Raw genomic sequence first — 20,945 nt, forward strand, 5'->3', positions numbered from 1 at the left:
CCGCTTGCACCCGCTGACAGTATGGCGCGAATGGGGCTAGCACCAGCAGCAGGTGTAAGCGGGGCCGGCACCATCAGTAGGTGCAAGTGGCGGCTGCTGTCCCGATTGCCCCTCAGGAGCAGAGGGAGGTGGAGAAGCCCTTGGGTGATTGGGGCTGGCAGCAGGTGCGAGCAGTGGCTCCGGTGCCAGCTGCGGATGTGAGCGGGGCTGGCACCAGCAGCAGGTACGAGTGCCAGCTGGGACTGTGGCACATGGGAGCAAAGAATTTTCAGTAACCACTAAAGGCTCACCCCAATGACAGCAAACAGCACCCCGCCTTGGTCTGGCACCCCCACTCACTTGCTCCACCATCCTCCCTCCACCAATGCCTGTCATGTTCCACACGTGCCCCCTGGTGGTCAACGCATGTTATAGCAACCAGTTGTTTGGTTGTTCTGCTGTTCAGTCTATTTGCATATTAGGGATATATATATATATATATATACACACACACACATACACACACACACGCACACACATACATACACACACATATACATACATACACACACACACACAAACACACATATACACCCGAGTAGCCCTGCGCACAAATCCGTGCGCCAGTAGCTCGGTGCCGCCCTCCAGTAGCTCCCCCCTCCCTCCCGCGCCCAAATCCGTGCACCAGTAGCTCGCTGTCACCCTCCTGTAGCTCTCTGCCTGCTGCTCTGCCCTCCTGTAGCTCCCCACATCCCCTTCCCCCCTCATAGCTTGCTGCCCTGCCCCCTCCTGTAGCTCTCCGCTGCCCCCTTGTAGCTCGCTGCCCCACCCTCTTGCTGATCCGTGATCCGGTAATTATGTGGTCGGTCGTTATGCTTCACGGCGTAATGACCATTTGCATGTTACGTCTTTATTATATAGGATAGATGTAAAAATTAAAACAGACTTTGGGGGCCTTTTCAGTACTTGGCCTTATTAATAGAATCTTATTGCTATTAAATGGAAGATACATGTCATAGACACTCTGAATTTTTAATAATCAAGGGTTAATACATAAATAGGTCACAAAATATAGATGTGTCCACAAGTGTAATACATTTTTTTTCTGGTACACAAGCAGCAGTATCTATCCTTATTTGTATTTGGATATTATAAATGGTTTCTTTTTATATTGTAAGAATCCATTGTCTGTCTCCAAATTAATGCATATAAATATATCTTCTTGATTAGAACTCTTGCTGTGAGCAGGAAGAGAAAGAAAAAAATCTACTTAAAATCACAACTGCTTATATTGAAATTGATTGCATGATTGGATATTCAAGGGTATTTAATTAAAGCTCAGTTGTACTCTAATTTTCTTTTAGCAATTTATTAAAGTTGTGTAAATAGATATCAGAGTCATCATTCCCTTGTTTATAGATGCATCTCTAGTATTGAAAAACAAATTTATTTTAAGCATACATGTGTTTGTTTGTCTGACATATACTTAAGAAAAGTTTCTTGTATCAGATCAAATTTATTGGGGTGACAGTGGTTAATAAGGTTATATAGGTTTCAAGTGTACAGTTCTTTGATATATCATCTATATCTTGCATTGTGTGCCCACCACCCAAAGTCAAACCTTCTTCTGTCATCATATATTTGATCCCCTTTACCCTTTACTACCCCCAACCACCTTCCCCCTCTGGTAGCCCCCTTACTGTTGTCTGTGTCTATGAGTTTTTGTTTGCTTATTTTTCTTATTTGTTCATTGGTTGCTTTGTTTCATATCTCACATAATACTGTGCTTTCAGAGATTATTTCTGTAGTTTGTAGTGTTTTAAAATTAGTGTTTATATGCAAGCAAAGATATGCATTTATTAGCTTTTTTTGCTAATTTGAGACACTCACTATAATTATTTGATGTATGTACTTGGTTTCTAAGATCTTTTTCTAGGCAATTAATAAACTCACAGTGTATAAAGTAATCTAGTTTAGGATCCTGAGAGATGTGTGTGGAAATATATCTTATTTCTGTTCAAAAGAAGGTACTTAAATAATGATAATCTTTTTCTGTGGATTTATAGCTAAAACATATTCATTATAGCTTTTCTTTATTTTATTGTTTCCTGATTATATGCTTCCTGAAAAGCTCAATACTGGAATATGTAACAGCTGTTGTGAACCCATATGGATAAATATTCTTTGGGGAATCCACAAAGAATCATTTCCTATATTCCTTAATTATCAAAAGCTTAAATATGAAAATTCTAAATATTTATTTTGATTACACAAATCATATGGTTCAGTGAATATTAATGTATTAATTTAGATGAGAAAAAGATTAAGTAGGTAGAACTTTAAAAAAAGTTTTTATTGATTTTTAGAGAGAGTGGAAGGGAGAGGGAGTGAGAGAGAGAAACATCAATCGGCTGCCTCCTGCAGGTCCTCACTGAGATCAGGCCCAAAACCCTGACATGTGCTGGACCAGGAATCTAACTGGCAACCTCTCAGTGCATGGGTCGACACCCAATCACTGAGCCACACCGGCTGGGCAAGCAGGTAGAACTTTTGAAGGTGAAAATAAAAGAATATACTAAACTATATGCATAGATTCTGTAGGAAATTGTGTCCATCTCACTGTTCTTGATTTTGTTTGGAGTCAGAAGAGGAAATGAGCTACTCTCCAGGCCAGTTATCTAGTGGTGATACAGAGTTAGACTCCCTGGAGTGGAGGTTGGGCTGGGGAACAAGGTAAACATCTGATACTTTGCCTAGAGTACAGCAAAAGGTAGCCTTCATATTTCCTAGTCCACGGACACTTTCACGCAGTGGTACCGAGGCATTAGGAGAGCAGGAGAAGCCACATGGGCTTTGATTCTCAATCCTCCAAAAGACCACCAGGAAAAAACTATTGATTAAGCAAAGCAAAGTTTACAGAACAGCCCTTTGGCACAGTTGTAGTGGTATTTACAAATGGAAAAATTCAGGAAGGCTATTTATAGAATTTTAGGGCCTGAGCTCAATGATTTTCAGGTGGGTCTTGCCAAGTGTCAAACTGATTGGGACTGGCAAGAATTTGTAATGTAATAACTTTCGATTGATGGGCATAGCTAGGTGAGGATCCTGAAGCAAGTATTAACAAGCAAATTATTTTGATTGACCACAATTTTTTATTGTAGGAGCTAGTATTTCCTGTTGGAAGCAGCTATGTTTTTAAATGCCCGGTCCCAGTATTTTTTAATATAGGGATAGAAAAGAAGTCTTTGTACCAGTATTGTTTAGCATAAGATTAGGAAATTGTACTTGGTCCAGTATTGCTTAGCTACTTACCTGTTGATTTCATTTTTCAGCATTGACAGCTAGGTATGTTCTCCAAGGGTCAATGAGAGGCAACAAACAAAAAATAGCTATACTCTTCTCCTTCGTCTTTTCTGTCTCTTGGCTCTCCTCAAAAGCTGGCCCATAGCTTCTTCTGAACATTCTTATGAGGCCACCTATTCTGACACTATGCTGGGCTCTTGAATCCTGATTCTTTCCAGTGTCATGTTATCAGAATATGCAGAAGCCTTGATGATCAACGTAGCCATCCTTGTTCCCTGAGTTTCCCCTCCTTTAGACCAGATCTGACAGTGGTTGATTTTGAGTATTGCATGATTTTAAGTATTGCAGGTCATTTGACCATATTTTTCTGATCAAAACTACTTAAGAAATGATTTCCTTTCTGCCAGCTTTTTGTAGGGACAATTGGTATTTAACATTTCCTCTCATACTTTCAGTTTTATGGTTAAACAGTCTTACTGTGTGTGTTATTTGCTTTATTTATTCATTCAACTATTGATGGACACTTAGGTTGTTTTCATATCTTGGCTGTTGTGAATAATGTTGCTATGAACATACATACATGTTTTCGAATTGTATTTTTGTTTTCCTTGGATAAATACCCAGAAGTGGAACTGGTGGATCTTATGGTAGCTCTTTTTTTTATTTTTTTTGAGGAACCTCCATACTGTTTTCCATAGTGGCTGTACCAACTTCATTACCAGCAACAGTGCTAAAGGGTTCCCTTTCTTCACATTCTTGCCAACACTTGGTTTTCCCTGTCTTTTTGATGACTGTCATTCTAACAGGTGTGAGGTGATATATTATTGTGGCTTTGATTGCGTTTCCCTGATGATTAGTGATGTTGAGTATCTTTTCATGTTCCTGTTGGCCTTCCTTATATCTTCTTTGGAAAAATGTCTATTTATATTTTCTGCCAATTTTTAATTGAATTGTTTGTTTTTTGTTGTTACTGTTTTTGAGTTGTGAATTCTTCATAATTTTGGATAATAGTCCCCTATCAGATAAATATATGACTTGCAAATATTTTCCTCCATTGAGTAGGTTGCCTTTTCATTTTGTTGATGGCTTTTTTGCTATACTGAAGCATTTTATTTGTTATAGCCCCACTTGATTTTTGCTTTCATTGCCTTTTCTTTAGATGTTACATCCAAAAAAATCATTGCCAAAACTGATGTCAAGGAACGTACCACCCATGTGTTCTATTAGGATCTTTATGGTTTCAGGTCTTACATTCAAGTTGTTAATCCATGGTCAGTTAATTTTTGTGCATGGTGTAATATAGTGGCCCAGTGTCACTCTTTTCCGCGTGGCTGTCCAGTTTTCTCAGCACTATTTATTGAATAGACTATCTTTTCCTTGTTGTATATTCTTGGCTCTGTTGAATAAATTAATTGACCATATATGTGTGGGTTTATTTCTGGGCTCTCTATTCTGTTCCACTGATCTATGTGTCTGTTTTGATTACTATAACTTTGGATTACATTTTGAAATCAGGGAGTGTGATGTCTCCAGCTCTGTTCTTTTTTCTCAATATTATTTTGGCTTTTTGCGGTCTCTTGTGGTTCCATACAAATTTTAGAATTGTTTCTATTTCTCTATAAAATGCTTTGGAATTTTGATAAGGTGGGGATTGTATTGAACCTATTAACTGGTTTAGGTAGTATGGACATTTTAACAATATTAATTCTTCCAATCAGTGAGCATAGACTACCCATTTATTTGTGTCTTCTTCAATTCCTTTTATTAATGTCTTATAATTTACAGTATACAGATCTTTCACCTCCTTGGTTAAATGTTTCCTTGGGCATTTTTTCTGATGCAATTATAAATAGGATTTTCTTAATTTCTATTTCTGGTAGCTTGTTAGTGTATAGAAATGCAACAGATTTCTATATATGGATTTAGTATTCTGCAACTTTATTGAATTCATTATTTGTAACATTTTTTTTGGTGTAGTCTTTAGGGTTTTCTATATATAACATCATATCATATGCAAATAGTGACCATATTGGTTGCCTTTTATTTATTTTTCTCATCTAACTGCTCTGGTGAGTACTTCTAATACTTTGTTGAACAAAAGTGGTAATAGTGGGCTTCCTGTCTTGTTTCTGATCTTAGAGGAAAAGCTTTTCAGCTTTTCACCATTATATATGATGTTAGCTGTGGGTTTATAATATATGGCCATTACTGTGTTGAGGTATGCTCCCTTATACCCACTTTCTTGAAAGTTTTTCTCATAAATGGATGTTGAATTTTTCTGCATATATTCAGATGATCATATAATCTTTATCTTTCATTTTGTTAATGTGATGTATCAAGTTAATTGATTTGCAGATGTTGAATCAATCTTGCATCCCTGCAATAAATCCTACTTGATCATGATGTATGATCCTTTTAATGTATTGTTGAATTTGTTTTGTTAAAATTTTGTTGAGGATTTTTACATCTATATTCATCAGGGCTATTGGCCTGTAATTTTCTTTTCTTGTCTGATATAATTATTTCAAAAAAGGGACTTATTAGCATGAAAGACAGAGAAAGGGTTTATCTGTGGAGAGGGAGAGGAGTGCTGGCCAAGTTTCATTTCTTGACCTGGGGGTGGTACTTATTACATAAATGTTTATTTTCTAACTATTTGTTAAAATGTTAATGCATGTGTGTGTTTTTATAACAATGCACTTTCTGTATACAAGTTATAGTTTGCAATGAAAAGACCTTACAATTAATTATGCAGTCACTATACTCTTGCAAATGCAAGAGGACATGACAGGTGTGTGTGGGTCAGTCTAAAGAGGACAATCCAGTAAGAATCTTGGTAGAAGATGCAGGCCTTCAACATATTCAACAATGGGTTTTCTTGTGAGGTGATACTGAATGCTGCTTTAATGAGAATAAAAATAGGAATCCCGACTGGAAGTAGAATCCAGTAGAAACTCATATGGACAAACATGTACAGTTTTGACGTTTAGGGCCACATTCTTTGTGTACTTCTAAGAAATTTCCCCTTGGTTTGAATCTAGAATTTTGGCAGGCATGATGTGGTTTCACTTAGACACTCACTCCATTGCCTTTCCCCCACAGAACAGAGAAAGGTAGCAAGTGAGAATCTGTTTACAGTTGGATCACAATCTAGCTATTTTCAAGACTCTACCTATCTTTGTTCATCAGTTCTCCCTGTATATGGTCCCTTGTCCTTCTACAGATGAGAAAACAAGAAAAAACTGATAGTGATTATAGGAAGTGATCTTGGCTTCCCTAAAGTATCAGTAACTTCTTTTTCATGTCAAGGCTGCATCAAGGTCTGAGTCTGGTCAGGGGCTTCCACAGTGTGCAAAGGTGGCCAGCAGAGATGCATGAACTCCTGAGCTTGACTTGATTTTGTCATCTGGGTTTTCATTTTTCTTTGGTCTGTGGGCTGATTTCTGTTGAGCTGTGTCAGGTTTATTGTCCATCAGAAGCCAAAACTAATTTCCGAATGTGCCCTCACTATATATAGTACTGGCTCCATGCCCTTTAAGGCGTCGCCATAATACCTTTTATATCACTTCTGTTGAACACTAGAAGTGCGGAGCTAATACTTTATGACCAAGATATTTTTATTAATGAAAAGGGTTACACTTCTCTCTTTTCCTGATTTATAGAAGTTTTCTTTGTTTTGCCCTTGATATCTACTTATTCCTGAATAACAACTAATCCTTTTCATTCTTAAAATTTCTGTAAGCAATCCTCCTGTCTTCATCTAGATAGCTACAATTTTATTTTTCATTCTCACCCTTCCATTGTCATTCTCCTTTCTATAGGCACATTACTGTAAATACAATTAACTTGCTCACTAAGTTGAATTAAGCTAAAATACTCTCTTGTCTAGATGTTTTAATACATTGTCAAGTTTATTTTTGCTTTTTATTCATTCTCTTATAAGTATATATTTTAAATTATTATTAATAGTAAATATTTAAACTATTATTGGCAATTTCTGAGCTTCAAATTTATCATACCCATACCCAATCCAGTCCAATACTGTTGTTCAAAACCTCAGATCCAGTAGGAGCCAAAGATGGACTGGCAATATAAGTACTCCAACTTGACCTCAAGTGAGCACATAAACAGTGTACTCCCTAAGTGATGCTTTGACCGGTAAACTTATTGTAATTGTGAATACCTCTGTTTGGAATGCTCTCTTGTTAAATGTTCAATTCCAGTTTGTCCTAATGAAACTCTTGCCATCATCTGCCATCACCGTCATATTTATTTTTTAAAGACTATATTTGCTTATCCCTTCAGGCTGTAGTTTATATCATAGTTCTTTTTCACACAAAATCAAGGACTTGGCTTATTACCTGGGTAGAAACTACAGAGGGTAAAAAATACTTTGTTATTCAAGCTAAAACCCCAGCCACCATTATACTTCTGTGCATTTTTAAAATTGGACCTAGTTTTGTTTTTTCTTTTCTTTTTTATATAGTTGCTGTCATCTCCCTTACTAGTCTGGAAAATTTACATTGTCACATAGCCTGTTTCAGTATTTTCATTATGTTTTGGTACGTGTATGTTTACTGCCATAAGTTTTCATTGAAAACTAATGTTTAAAATCAGTGTCCTTAGAAAAGTGTATTTCATATCTAATTTTCCTTTAGAGCATATCTCAAAAGCATCAGAGATCTTGCAAAATAGGTGCTTTATTTTGCATATCTTTTCGTAAGGTAAAAAAAAAAATCACATGTACCATTAGAACTACAACAGTATTTGATTTACATTTACAGGGTGGGGCAAAAGTAGGTTTACAGTTCTAAATACACGAAACAGAGTTTATTCTTATATTATTTTCCCTGTGAACAACTGTAAGCCTGCTCTTGCCCATCCTGTATATCAGTCTAATTGGTTTCTTGAATTCATGTTTTCCTGAGCTTTTAAAACAGAAATATCAACATTAACACAACTCTAAAATGAAGTCAAATTTTTCTTCCTGGTCTCAACAAATACACTTTTTTCCCCCTTAATTTTTTTAAAAAAACTAATCACTTTTTTTTTTGCATGTTTCACTGTATTATGATAAAAGTATTCTATGTTATACATCATTGTAATGTTTGCTATATATAATAGATGCACCCAAATTCCTACATTGTTGGATATTTAGCGTTTATATATATACACACACACACACACACACAGTATTTTCATTCCCTCACATTGTTTAAATAGTATGTTCTTTGTTTTAATTTGGCTATTTTGAGGTGTTGAACCCTTTTCTCAAATATTCAATTACTATTTCTATTTACTTCTCTGTGAATTACCTATTAATATTTTATATTAAGTGCTCAATGATGTTTTAACACTTTAAGTATATTTTACTAGTTCCATTAACTCTAATAGATTTTTTACTCACAAGTTTTTTCTCACTTTTAGTTACTAAAAACTTTTTATATGTGAACTTTTTTTTGTCTTACTCATTTTATTGCTCAAAACTTAGAAAAGTTATTACCTGACCAGAACTCTAATGAACATAAGTATTATTTTCTGGTATTAACTACTTAATCTACCTTTAATTCAGTTTACTGTGGATATTTTAATTAACCAGTGAGCATCCCAAGTTCTTTCTGTCCAAGGTTTCCATCACTTTGCTTTTTTTTCCCCCAATGAGTATATTAACATGATGTGGGAGATACTTTTAAGGGATGCTGTAGAATTTGGGTAGTAGTTTTCCTCTGTTAAAGAGATCTAACAGTTAATGCCTTAGAAAATGAAAAGAGCCTTTCTCTTTTATTTGGAATTTAATATTTCCTAGATATATCTTGGTTTCAGTGTATCAATTTTGTTTGAAAACTGGGGTCCTGTTTTCTATATCTGATCTTTTGTTCGTTCTAGAAAGATTTATTTACTTTGAACTTTGATTTATTCTGATTCATTTGTTCAAGAACTTGTGATTTTCACAATATCTAACTCTTATGTGTACCTGATTTTCTTTATTTCTTCCATTACTATTTAAATTTGCTTTTATTATGAGCTTCCTGAGACCATAAACCTTATTTATTTTGTCCTCATATTTTTATCTTTCTTCTCTATGAACTCTGTAGCTTTAGTAACGCGGCCAACAAATGCTAGTATCAGAATATGCTTTCTTTTGGTGCAGATTAAAATGAAATATAAAAGTAGGTCTAAAGAAACTTTAAAATAAATTGTCACAGAAAAGGGAAACAGTCCTCTTCAGAATACCAAACAAAAGGAGACTCCAGGGATAATTTTCCCTTTTTTAAAAGTCCAACTTTTACAGGTCCCTTTGGTACTATTCAGTAAGTATTAAACTACCGTTTGTTTTATTCATTAAAAATGTCTCATTTCTTTTCTTAAGAACAAAATTATGGATTCATATACTTGTGCCTAGCACACAGTTATAGATTAATATATTTTTTTTCTCTTAAGTGTTTTGACGACAATATGCCAAAGGCTTATTATGGCTTTTATTCTTGCTGTTGAGGAATTATATGTCAGTCTAATTGTTCTTTTCTCTTAGTATATATTATGCTTCCCTTACCTGTGAATGCTTGTTTTTCTTATGCCTGGAAAACTTTCTTCCTTTATATTTCCCTGTGTTGTTTCTTCTCCAGATGTCTCTCTCTATTAAAAAAAGAAATCTATATAAACATATAACACCTATTGTTAACCTCAATTCATATTTACACATTCTCTTTTTTACATTCTGAATGATTTCTTTACATCTATTTCCAACTTACTATCTTTCCTTCTAGTTGGCTATTTTTGTCATTCAGTGAGTTTTTATTTCTCAGTTTCAGTTGCTTTTAAGATACCCAAATTTATTTTTACTGTTTAAAAGATGATGGCTTATTTTCAAGTTTATTTGGTCACTGCTTAGTATTAGTCCATGTTTGTCAAAATTTTATCTATTGGTTTTCCCAAGAACTAAATTGGAGATGTTTTCTTCAAAAGTGATTTTGTAATGGTTTCCATGGTGAATCTTACCAAATATTTAAATAAAAATATTCCCAGAAATTGAAGAGGAAAGAACACTCTTAAACTCAATATATGAGGCCAGCATTACCTAGCTACCAAAGTCAGATAAGGACACTATAAGAAAAGTAACTATAGGCCAATATCCCTGGTAATTATCTTTGTAAAAATTACCAACAAAATATTATCAAACCAAACTCAACAGCACATTAAAAGGATCATACATCATGATCAAGAGCAATTTATTTCTGGAATACAAAAATGGTTCAGTAAATGCGATACACCATATAAAGAACTAGATAAAAAGCATATGACTATCTCAATAGATGCAGAAAAGACATTTGTCAACATAACACCCTTTCATTATAACAACTCTCAACAAATTGGGTACAGAAGGAACATACTCAGGAAGATGTGCTAGAATAGATAAAGATGGCATGGGTGTTGAGCGAGTTTTCCATGGTTTCCATTATGGTAGCCTCGCCTACAATGTTATTGTCAGCCCTGGCCTCCTTGTCAGCCTGTCTCAAAAGTTCTGCTGTATTTACAAAAGAACAGTGTCAAATATGATGTAAAGAAGAGAAGAGATGCCATTTTTATAATAGTTTACACAAATTTAATTACCTAATGGTTATATACTTTCGTTTTTGCTCTCATATGAACTTCAGTCATATTGGGGAGACAATAGTTCATAGCTATAGCATGGAAAATCTCTCTGATGAAATTTAGTTCTCAACAATGTCCTCTACCAGGACTTTACTAACTCTAGAAAAGTAGATTTTATTGCTGGTATTTAACTTTTCAAGGGTTAGTTAATTAACCTTATATAACCTTCAATACTTTTATATTATCATTCTACATTATAATAACTTTTAACACTTATTGAGCACTTACTAGGTGCCTGGCACTATGTTAACCATTTTTATTGAATCTTAATATGCACAGCAATTTTAGGAAGCAGGTGCTGTCACAATCACTAGTTTGCAGATGTGGAAACTGAGACATAACAGTTAAACTAAATTGTTAGTACAAGTGAATAAGTAGTGGAGCTGGGTTTGACTCAGACAGTGTTGGGCTTCTGAGTCTGCAAACCTCTTACTCACTAAAGTCCCTCTTATTTTACTGTGAACTCTTTCTTCACTTTAAGCAGGGGTGGGGAACCTTTTTTTCTGCCAAGGGCCATTTGGATATTTATAACATTATTTGAGGGCCATACAAAATTGTGAACTTAAAAATTAGTCTGCTATATTTGGTCAAACATTTCATTAACTCACCCCTAATGCCTTGGCAGGGCTATACCAAATGATTTTTGGGCCTTTTGGGTCCAGGTGCTGGAGGTTCCCCACCCCTGCCACAAAGAATTAAATACTGAGAAAGGAGATAAGTAAACATTTAAAGCAGTAGCGAAATACCCAAAAGAAGGTTTTTAGAGTTTAGATAAGCGTACTCTTTCTTTTCAGGTAAAAAGAAAATAATCTGAAAATAATAAGTAGCACTGGAATATTATAAAGGGTGTCTGAACCAATTATATATTTAAGAAATAACAAGATAAATAACTAGACCTCTATGGTAATATATTGATGTGATTTTATGATTAAGTTGATTTAGAAAACTATTATTAATAGCTAGTTATGTATGCCCAGAATAATAATAAAATTGCTTTTGAACTCTATAATCCATTAATTTTATTATATTGACTGACTTTTAAAATTAAAATCTATCTTTAAAATGTCAATCGGAGCCCTGGCTAAGTGGCTCAGTCAGTTGCAGCGTTGTCCCATACATCAAAAGGTGGCAATTCAATTCCTGGTCAGGGTACATACCTAGGTTGCAGTTTTGATCCCCCATGCAGCGCATGTGGGAGGCAGTTCATCAGTGTTTCTGTCTCACATCCATGTTTCTCTTTCTCTCTTCCTCTCTCTCTAAAGTCAATAAAAACATATCCTAGGATGAGGGTTAAAAAAATGTCGTTTTGAGAAATATCTACATTAAGTGTTCACCCTAAAGAATATGAGTGACATTTTCATATGGCATTTAATATTAAATAAATAAATCATTTAAACATTTGATATATAAAAGCCATGTCTCCTTAGGATGCTTTTAAGCTTATATAGAACAATCATAAGGTAGATGCTATTTCTGGGTTTTGAGATTCTCCTTGAAGCATCCTTCCTCCCAGATATTTTAAAGGATATATTTAATGCATTTCCAGCTGTGAGTTATATACCCCTTATTTAATGTGATTAATAATCAACTGGCCTTTCTTCTAATAACTATATGTGAAATAGTTTATTGTCTCCAACTGTCCTTTTAATTTTATTAGTGGTAAGTACTTTTGTGGCCTCTGGATAAAAATTTAGAGCCCCTCATTTTATTCTCCTCACTCTAAAGTGCTTAGCCTTTGACTTGTGCAGACTAGAGAAGTACCTCCACATAGAAGTGGGACTCATACTACACCAGTAGCTCTCCCCAACGACATCTCCAAACTTCTCTCTTTCACCCCTTTTCTATATCTGTCTATATTTATCTATCCATCTAGTGGCTACGGGCTTAAGAGTCTTAGTTTGTCATCTCTTTTTTCATCTTGTATGTAGTCTATCATCTAAATGGTTACATCATCTTTTGATACTTCAGTTAAAATATCCATTTTGCACCTTGTCATACAATTAAAAATATGAACTGCTATATAAAATTTCATTACTTATATTATTATTTATCTATTTCATAATTGTGCTTGAGACTCACCTAGAATTTATTGACACTTTTTGTACTCCCCACAGCGTGGAGCTCACTGGTGAAGTGTTAGAAAATGTCCACTAAATCTATTTTGACCTGAGTTGATAAAAAGTAAAACCCTACTCATTTTTATCTTCAGTTTCAGGTACAGCATTGTGTGTCTCAGAGTCTGGTAACCCTGGGAAGTTGCAGCTTGTTGAGAAAATCTATAATATCTCTGCTTCTATCAGAAGTAAATAGCTTCATTGATGATCTGGATACCATCAATCAGGTATTTATAACTGAAACTGTACCTCTCCTTTATTGTTAATTGGGCTGTAGCTTTTCTTTCCCATCCCCTCCCTTCTCTTCTTGCCAGGCTGATATTTTACTTATTACCTTATTTCTTATGTATATGAATACTATTACTGCCTACTGAAATTATAGAAAGCTTTTTTCAGAAAATAGTTTTCAAAATAACATCCTGTTACTTGTACTTGTATACATGTACCAAAGGTGCCACTGGTGACAGCAAAGGGATGCTTAGGTGAAGGGCCTTAAATCTCCAAGCAGGCAGCATGTTCCTAAAGCAAAGCAGTGAGAGAAAGTGGATGGGAGAGGGTGCTAAGTGGAGCATAGCCTCTGACCAGTGGTGGTTCTTCCTAATCGCTGTGAGAATCGTCTGGCTAAATTTACACATCTAGTTCCCAAGCCATGTATCATTCATATTAAACGGAGGTCTCTGTGGTTAAACCTCTCCAGGTGATTCCAAAGTGTGTCCGAGGTTGAAAACCAGTGCTCTAAGCCCTTTGATATGTATATCTTATATCACTGCTGACAGATATGTCTAAGGAACAGCAGTCATTCCCATATTGTAATGTTGACTGGTATATTATACATTCATTTTGTTAGCATATTTAAGATTATTGCTGTTTCTATGGTAGAATTAAGTACAATTAAAGGAAAAAAGAGGCTGGTAGAAATGTTTTGGTAAAGAGGAAAAAATTAAGAATACAAAAATGTATGTATATAATTTCAAGTACCTTTAACCAAGTTCTTACTTCTGAGTTCTCTACACTATATTTAATGGCATATGCCAAAAATACTGTATAATCTAATTGAATTCAGTGAATGACATGGCAAATCATCTAGTCAGCAGTTTGTTCAAGTGACTACTAAATGGTAAACTCTCTTAAGAACTCTGTTAGATAATTTTTTAATGTGATTGCTACTGATCTCAAGGACTTAAAAGTCAATTTCAGAAAGAAATAAGGCACATTTTACTAATTTAAAAAAAAGCAAAGTGTCAAAATGCCTAGTGCTGTTTGTAGGAGCTCCAAGATCAAAGAAGTGATCAAGGTAGGTTGCAAGTCCTTGCAAAGACTTCATGAAAAGGGAACAACTTGAAAAATGGCTTTAAGTTGAAAAAGAGATGATAGCAGAATATAGAGACATTGCATGTTTTTAAAAAATGTGTGCCCGGGATTCCGAGAAGACAGGTAAGGTCATGGCATTTAAAAACAGGAAGTAATGTGGGAAATTAGCTCATCAAGTGAGATTATTTGTGTGGAGAATAACAAAATATAGAAAAAAATATTTAGTTATATACTCTCAGTTAATTTTCACAAAACTTCATGAAGTAGTTATATTTTTTACCTACATTATAACGAAATCAAATTTTAGAGCAGTTAAGTAACCTGACCAAGATTGCAGAAAGAACATATGCTAAAGATATAACTCATACCCTGGCCCTCTAATTGTTATGGTGCTAACAGTAACACAAGAACAATAACTACGTTTCTGCTATTTATACGCTTTACCTGAATTGTCCCTATCAATTCTTCTATTAACCCTTCAAGATGTTAGAATTGTTATTTAAAGATGAGAAAACTCTTAGTTGGCATTCCTTTTTAAAAATATTTTTAATGGATTTCAGAGAAGAAGGGAGAAGGGGAGATAGAAACATCAATGGGCTACCTCATGCACACCCCCTACTGGGGACTGCGCCCGCAACCTGGGCATGTGCCCTGACTGGAATTGAACCCTGACCTTTTGGTTCATAGGTCGACACAACCACTGAGCGAAACCAGCCAGGTTAGTTGTTATTCTTAATAGTAGACAATAAAATTCACTCCAGACAATTTATGACTAAAAGGATGCATGAATAGCTATTAAATTGTTGGAAGGGCTGAAGAGACCACATGCCTTATTTCATGAATGACTCCTATAACCACCCAGCAGAATTTAGCTACCAAGGGAATTGCTGTCTTTGCCATTATGACCAGGACACTACCTGCTGAATTAAGAAGCTGCTGCTACAGTCAGAGAGTCCAGAAAACAGTCCAGCCACAATGTACAACCGCCAAATGTATGCCCTGTACCTGTCTCACTCTGTGATTCAGTTTCAACTACAATGTTTTTGTGATTGCATTTGTTTCTGAACCAACAGCATATACAGAGTCCTAGCAGCAAGGAAGTATAGAAAATGCAGTTTTACGGTTTTGCACTCTAGTCCAAGGTGTCCATCATATATAAGGCTCAGAGATTCAGTAGCATGCTGGTAAGAGATGGAGTCAGAGTAGGGAGTGAATACAGGGAGGCCATTTGTTTGGGACTCTCAGTGCAATCTTCCTCAAGCGGCAATAGAAATAATCACTGGATATAAGAGGCATTATCCAAAGGATTCAAGGAAAGATTTAAGGTGAAAGAGAATTGTAAAACTAAGAGAAGGAAAATGTTACCATTGAGAAGGATTAGGTAACTGGGAAGGAATGCTTGTTTGTAAATGGCATAGGTTGAGTTTGTATATATTAAGTTGAGGAAACAATGAAGTAATCTAAATGTAGGCAGATATAAATAGTAAATTAAAAACAAGAGAAAGGAGAGGGGCATACATTGAAATTTGGGAAATATCACTATATGGCAATCATGAAATCATAGTCAGAAAGAGAACAGGGACTCAGAAAAGTAAAGTGGAATAGGAAAGGCAGATTTACAAACAAGGATAGAAGACAAGTTTTACTTTAATATATGTGTTAGATTGCCATTATAAATGTCAGATTAAAATGGTTTAAATTTTTTTTCAAATATAAATAATATGCTTTATATGTAATGTAGTTTTGCAGAAAATCTCTATATATAAAAGCCTAAGCAACCATTTGATCATTTGGTAGCTATGACCCGAACTGACCACCAGGGGGTGGATGCTCAATGCACAGGCATGGAAACATGGAACAGACTGAATCTCAGAGGGAAGGGGGGAAGGGGGAGGGTGGGAAGAAATTAACCAAAGATCTTATATGCATACTAGAGGGTGAGGTCTGGTCTGCAGGGATCGGGCTGAAACCAGTAGTCTGACATCCCCCAAAGGGTCCTGGATTGTGAGAGGGCACACCCAGACCGAGGGACCCCACAGGTGCATGAATCCATGCACTGGGCCTCTAGTCTATAAATAAAAATATAAATATTAAAATCATACTTCACATTTGTTTTCTTTATATCTTAGTTTTCTGCTCCCCCAAAACATCTGTATCATATAATACATAGTTTTGTATTCTGCTTTCTCACTAGAAAATGTGATTTTTTAGTGTCTCAGTAGTATTCTGTGATATTTATGTTCCTTGATTTAGTCTATTGTTGGACATTTAGGTTATTGTTATGCAATTTGACTTCTGATATAAAACTTAACCATTTTCTAAAACTGACTCATGAAGATACATATTTCAGTTGACTTTATTGAATTAACTGCATTCAATCTTATTAGTGATTTGTATCCTAAATTTGAATATTAAGAAGATTTTTGAGAAAGTATATAATATCTAATTATAATTTAAAAATAAGCCCTGACTGGTTTGGCTCAGTGGGTAGAGCATCGGTCTGTGGACTGAAGGGTCCCAGGTTCTATTCCGGTCAAGGGCATGTACCTTGGTTGCAGGCACATCCCCAGTAGGGGGTGTGCAGGAGGCAGCTGATCGATGTTTCTCTCTCTTCGATATTTATAACTCTCTATCCCTTCTCCCTCTCTGTAAAAAAAAAAACAAAACAAAATATATTTTAAAAATAAAATAAAATTTCTCAGAACTTCTGAAAAACAATTTTAAAAAGTCGTGATAATTTACTATTAATAGAATATCTTTCCCAATGTGAATAGTTCAAAATCTGGACTTAGATATGAATTTGAATTTAAGACAAAAGGTGGTACAAACTGTGATTCTGTAGATAGGGAACGTGACATGAGCCCCATGATTGCCTTAACTTTGGGGTTGAAGGCCCTTCCTGGACTGGCACAGGTGGAGCCCAGCCATACCCCAGCAGCTTCCCTCAACTGAAGAGACACAGGTGGGAGTTCAGGAGCACTGATGTAGGTAAAATTTCTAGGTCATGCTCATGAAGAGGAATAGTTCAGGAAATGTATACAGAGGTTTTCTTGATTATTTGTTGAATACTAAGTTGCATGTATGCAGGACACTTCACAAGGCCAAGTGAAGAGAATCTACACAGGAAAGAACTACAGAGAAGCTGTGAGCTGAACCATGGCCAGAGCTCACACAGTGCTTGGGGCCATCTTAATTCTACCCAGTCATATTGGCAAGACCTTATTTAATACTCTGGACAGTCAATAGAGACCCCAAAAGGTTACACCTTAGCAGCACGGTGATTTATAGTCCTAGGATAAAGGCTCTGCTGGATGCATTCTAGCAAAGCTTATAAAGAAGCCCTGAGAGGATCTTGCTGATTCACAGCTAAATTAACTGCCTGCTGGAAGGACACAATACAGAACCTCAACAACATGATGTCTTTCATGTCTGTCTATCAGCCATTCAGAAAGTACATGCGAAGAAGCAAGAATGTATAAATCATAAGCATGAGAAAAAAACATCAATTAATGAAAAATAAAACCAAAAATGACAGAAATAATGAAATTAGCATGCAAGTACCAAGATAGCTATTATAAGTATGTTAAAAGAAAACATGAATAATAAGGTAAAAATAGGAACTTTGAACATAAAAATAGTATATATTAAAGCTGTTAAACACTATTCTAAACATTTCATACTCTTCCAAGGCTTTTACATATTTTTTTAAATTTAAAATAGCTAACTATTAACCAGTTTTTTGAGAAAGAGGATTTGTATCCATTTATCTTGTCATCTTTTTCTATAGCTGTGTTTATTTAAATGCTGTTTTCTTGGATGTTGAAAATTGTTTATATAATGCTGAGGATAAAACTTTCCTAGTATCTTGACAAATATGTGATTTGTATTTCTCCACTTGGAGTTTTTATCAATTGATTTAAATTAAGAGTTTGTAGCTATCATTCTTTTTGGAAAAACAGAATTTTCTCTTCATGATTATTATATATTTACCATCTTGTGACAGAATCACCTTGGTTTTCTATTTATTTTGAGAATAACTTTGAAAAAGTGGCTCTTGTACAGGATTCGATAGAGTGCAGACATACTGACTTTCTGAAGGCCTGCCTTCTTTGGCTGTTCAAAATTGAGAACAAAATCAAGACATTGATTTTAATTTCCCAATCATTATGCCCCTGGGACATTGTGTTGGAAAATTTTGTGAGTAACTCCTTCCTTAAGTGGCTTACCCTATATTTAGATTGAATGCAAGCAGCTTTCATATCTAAGAAAAGCCAGTCAGTAAATAAATAGTTACAGAGCATCCATGGGCTGAACATCCTATATAATAAAAGGCTAATATGCAAATAGACTGAACATCAGAACAACTGGTTGCTATGATGTGCGTTGACCACCAGGGGGTTTGCATGGAACATGGTGGGCATCGGCTGCAGCGGGATGGTGGAGCAGGTGAGCAGGGTGCCGGTCACTGTCATTGGAGCGAGCCTCTGGTGGTTACTGAAAATTCTTTGCTCTTGTGCACCGAGGTCCCACCCGGCACTCACACCTGCTGCTGGCGCCAGAGCCACCACTTGCTCCCGCTGCTGTTGCCCAGCACCAGTCCTGATTGCTTGGCACCATCAGTGGGTGCGAGCGGCGGCTGCCGGCCCTGATTGCCCCTGAGGGCTTTTCCACTTCCCCCTGCTCCTGAGGGGTGATCAGTGCTGATTGCACCTGCTTCTGGCACCGGCCTCAATTGCTCCTTGCCTTCAGCGGGTGCAATCGGGGCCGGCGCTGTCAGCGTGTTGGAGCGGCAGTGGCAGGAGCGAGGCTGCTGGCAGATAGGGGGCCGGGGGACGTGGCAGGAGAGGCTGGGCAGGGGCATGGAGGATGGGCTAAGACCCGCCCCGTGCCCACCACAGCCTCACGGCCCACAGTTCCTTTCAAGGTGCACAAATTCGCGGGGCTGGCAGTTGGCGGGAGCGAGGCTGCTGGCAGACAGGGGGCCAGGGGACGTGGCAGGAGAGGCCGGGCAGGGGCATGGAGGATGGGCCGGAGACCCGCCCCTGTGCCCACCACAGCCTCGCGGCCCACAGTTTCTTTCAAGGTGCACAAATTCATGCACTGGGCCCCTAGTTGGTAATAAAGGAGCTTCCCCCTGGTGGTCAGTGTGCTCCCACAGGGGGAGCGCCACTCAGCCAGAAGCCAGTTCATGGCTGGCGAGCCTCTGTGGCAGCACTCAGAATGCCCAACTGCTGGCTGTGAGCCTGCCTAAGCCATCAGTCGGACATCCATATCCCCCAAGGGCTCCCGGGCACAGGCCGGGCTGAGGGGAACCCCCGAATGCACGAATTTCATGCACCGGGCCTCTAGTCATATATATATATATACACACACACATACATATACATACACACACACACTTATACTTATTTTTAGTAAATTCTGCTTTGTGTGTAAGAATTTTGTTAACAACTTTACAGTTTTTGCCCTGGCCAGCATGGTTCAGTGATTAGAGAGTCAGCCTGTGCACTGGAGGGTTGTGAGTTCAATTCCTGGTCAAGGGTGAGTACCTAGGTTGCAGGTTCAATCCGCAGTCCTGGTTGGGGGTGTGTGTAGGAGGCAACCAATCAATGTGTCTCTCTCACATCAAAGTTTCTCTCTCTCTCTCTGTCCCCCTCCCCCATCCCTTCCACTCGCTCTGAGAAAAATGATTGAAAAAAATGTCCTCACTCCTTGAGTAAGGATTAAAAATAATAGTAATAAGTTTAAAGTTTTCTCTAGATGTGTGTGATTTTCACAGAATCAGCTTTATGATCAGACATTGCTAAAATTGTATACTACTGAAAGCTAGTTTATCCATGTATTTTATTTTCAGACTTTAACAAAAGTAGTATTTTGTTAATGTGGAAGGGGACGTGGAAAAAGGGGCATTAATGTTTAGTTTATCTTTATATACATATTAAAGAAACATAACTCCAGTCCCAGCTCCAATTTGGGCCTCAAGTTGCCTTGAGGTGAGGATAAGTAGGAAGGTGGCAAAGATAACATTTTATGAAGAAGCTAAATCAATAGAAAGTTTCTATGTATGGTATGCCAAGTAAAATCAGATAGGAGAAAGACCACAAGGCACAAAGTAAATAATATAGTGGGTTAGTGGAGAGTCGAGGCTTAGCCCTGACAAAATAATTGCAGACACTGAGCAAACTCACATTTGGATTGAACCCTGTGAATCAGAGATCTTATTCTACATTACCTTTACTGATAATTTTCAAATAGATAGACAATCAATGGCCACAGAGGAAGTAGAAAGAGATGTGGGACATCCTGTGTGGTTCTCAAGGTCCTAGTTTTGAAAAATGTATCTTTGTCCTCAAAAAAGACATGTGGTCCCCAAGTGAGACTTTTGTTGCGCTTCTCACACAGTGAGACTGAAGTTGTTACAGATCTCCATTTTATAACCTAGATAATTTTACAGCTTATATGGCCATGTTCATGAAGAAATGTCTCCTAGATTAAGTCTGTTTGGTATAAGTAATTCTTTAGGTAGAATTTTTTACTAAGGACATTCAATAGATAAAATTTCCTCCCAATAACAACTAGCAGGAG

The 20,945-nt window shown here is 36.8% G+C and overlaps 1 protein-coding gene across 1 annotated transcript in view; it reads left to right on the plus strand.

Moving 5' to 3' along the window:
• Positions 1-20,945, plus strand: part of MEI4 (meiotic double-stranded break formation protein 4) — a 134,621-nt gene that overhangs the window by 67,157 nt on the left and 46,519 nt on the right. The window contains exon 4 of the mRNA XM_005861463.2: positions 13,145-13,276. Within this exon, the coding sequence (XP_005861525.1) occupies positions 13,145-13,276 (132 nt within the window). The remainder of the gene's footprint in view (positions 1-13,144; positions 13,277-20,945) is intronic.

The sequence above is a fragment of the Myotis brandtii genome, unplaced genomic scaffold (genome assembly GCF_000412655.1).
Source record: "Myotis brandtii unplaced genomic scaffold, ASM41265v1 scaffold151, whole genome shotgun sequence".
Classification (NCBI taxonomy): Eukaryota; Metazoa; Chordata; class Mammalia; order Chiroptera; family Vespertilionidae; genus Myotis; species Myotis brandtii.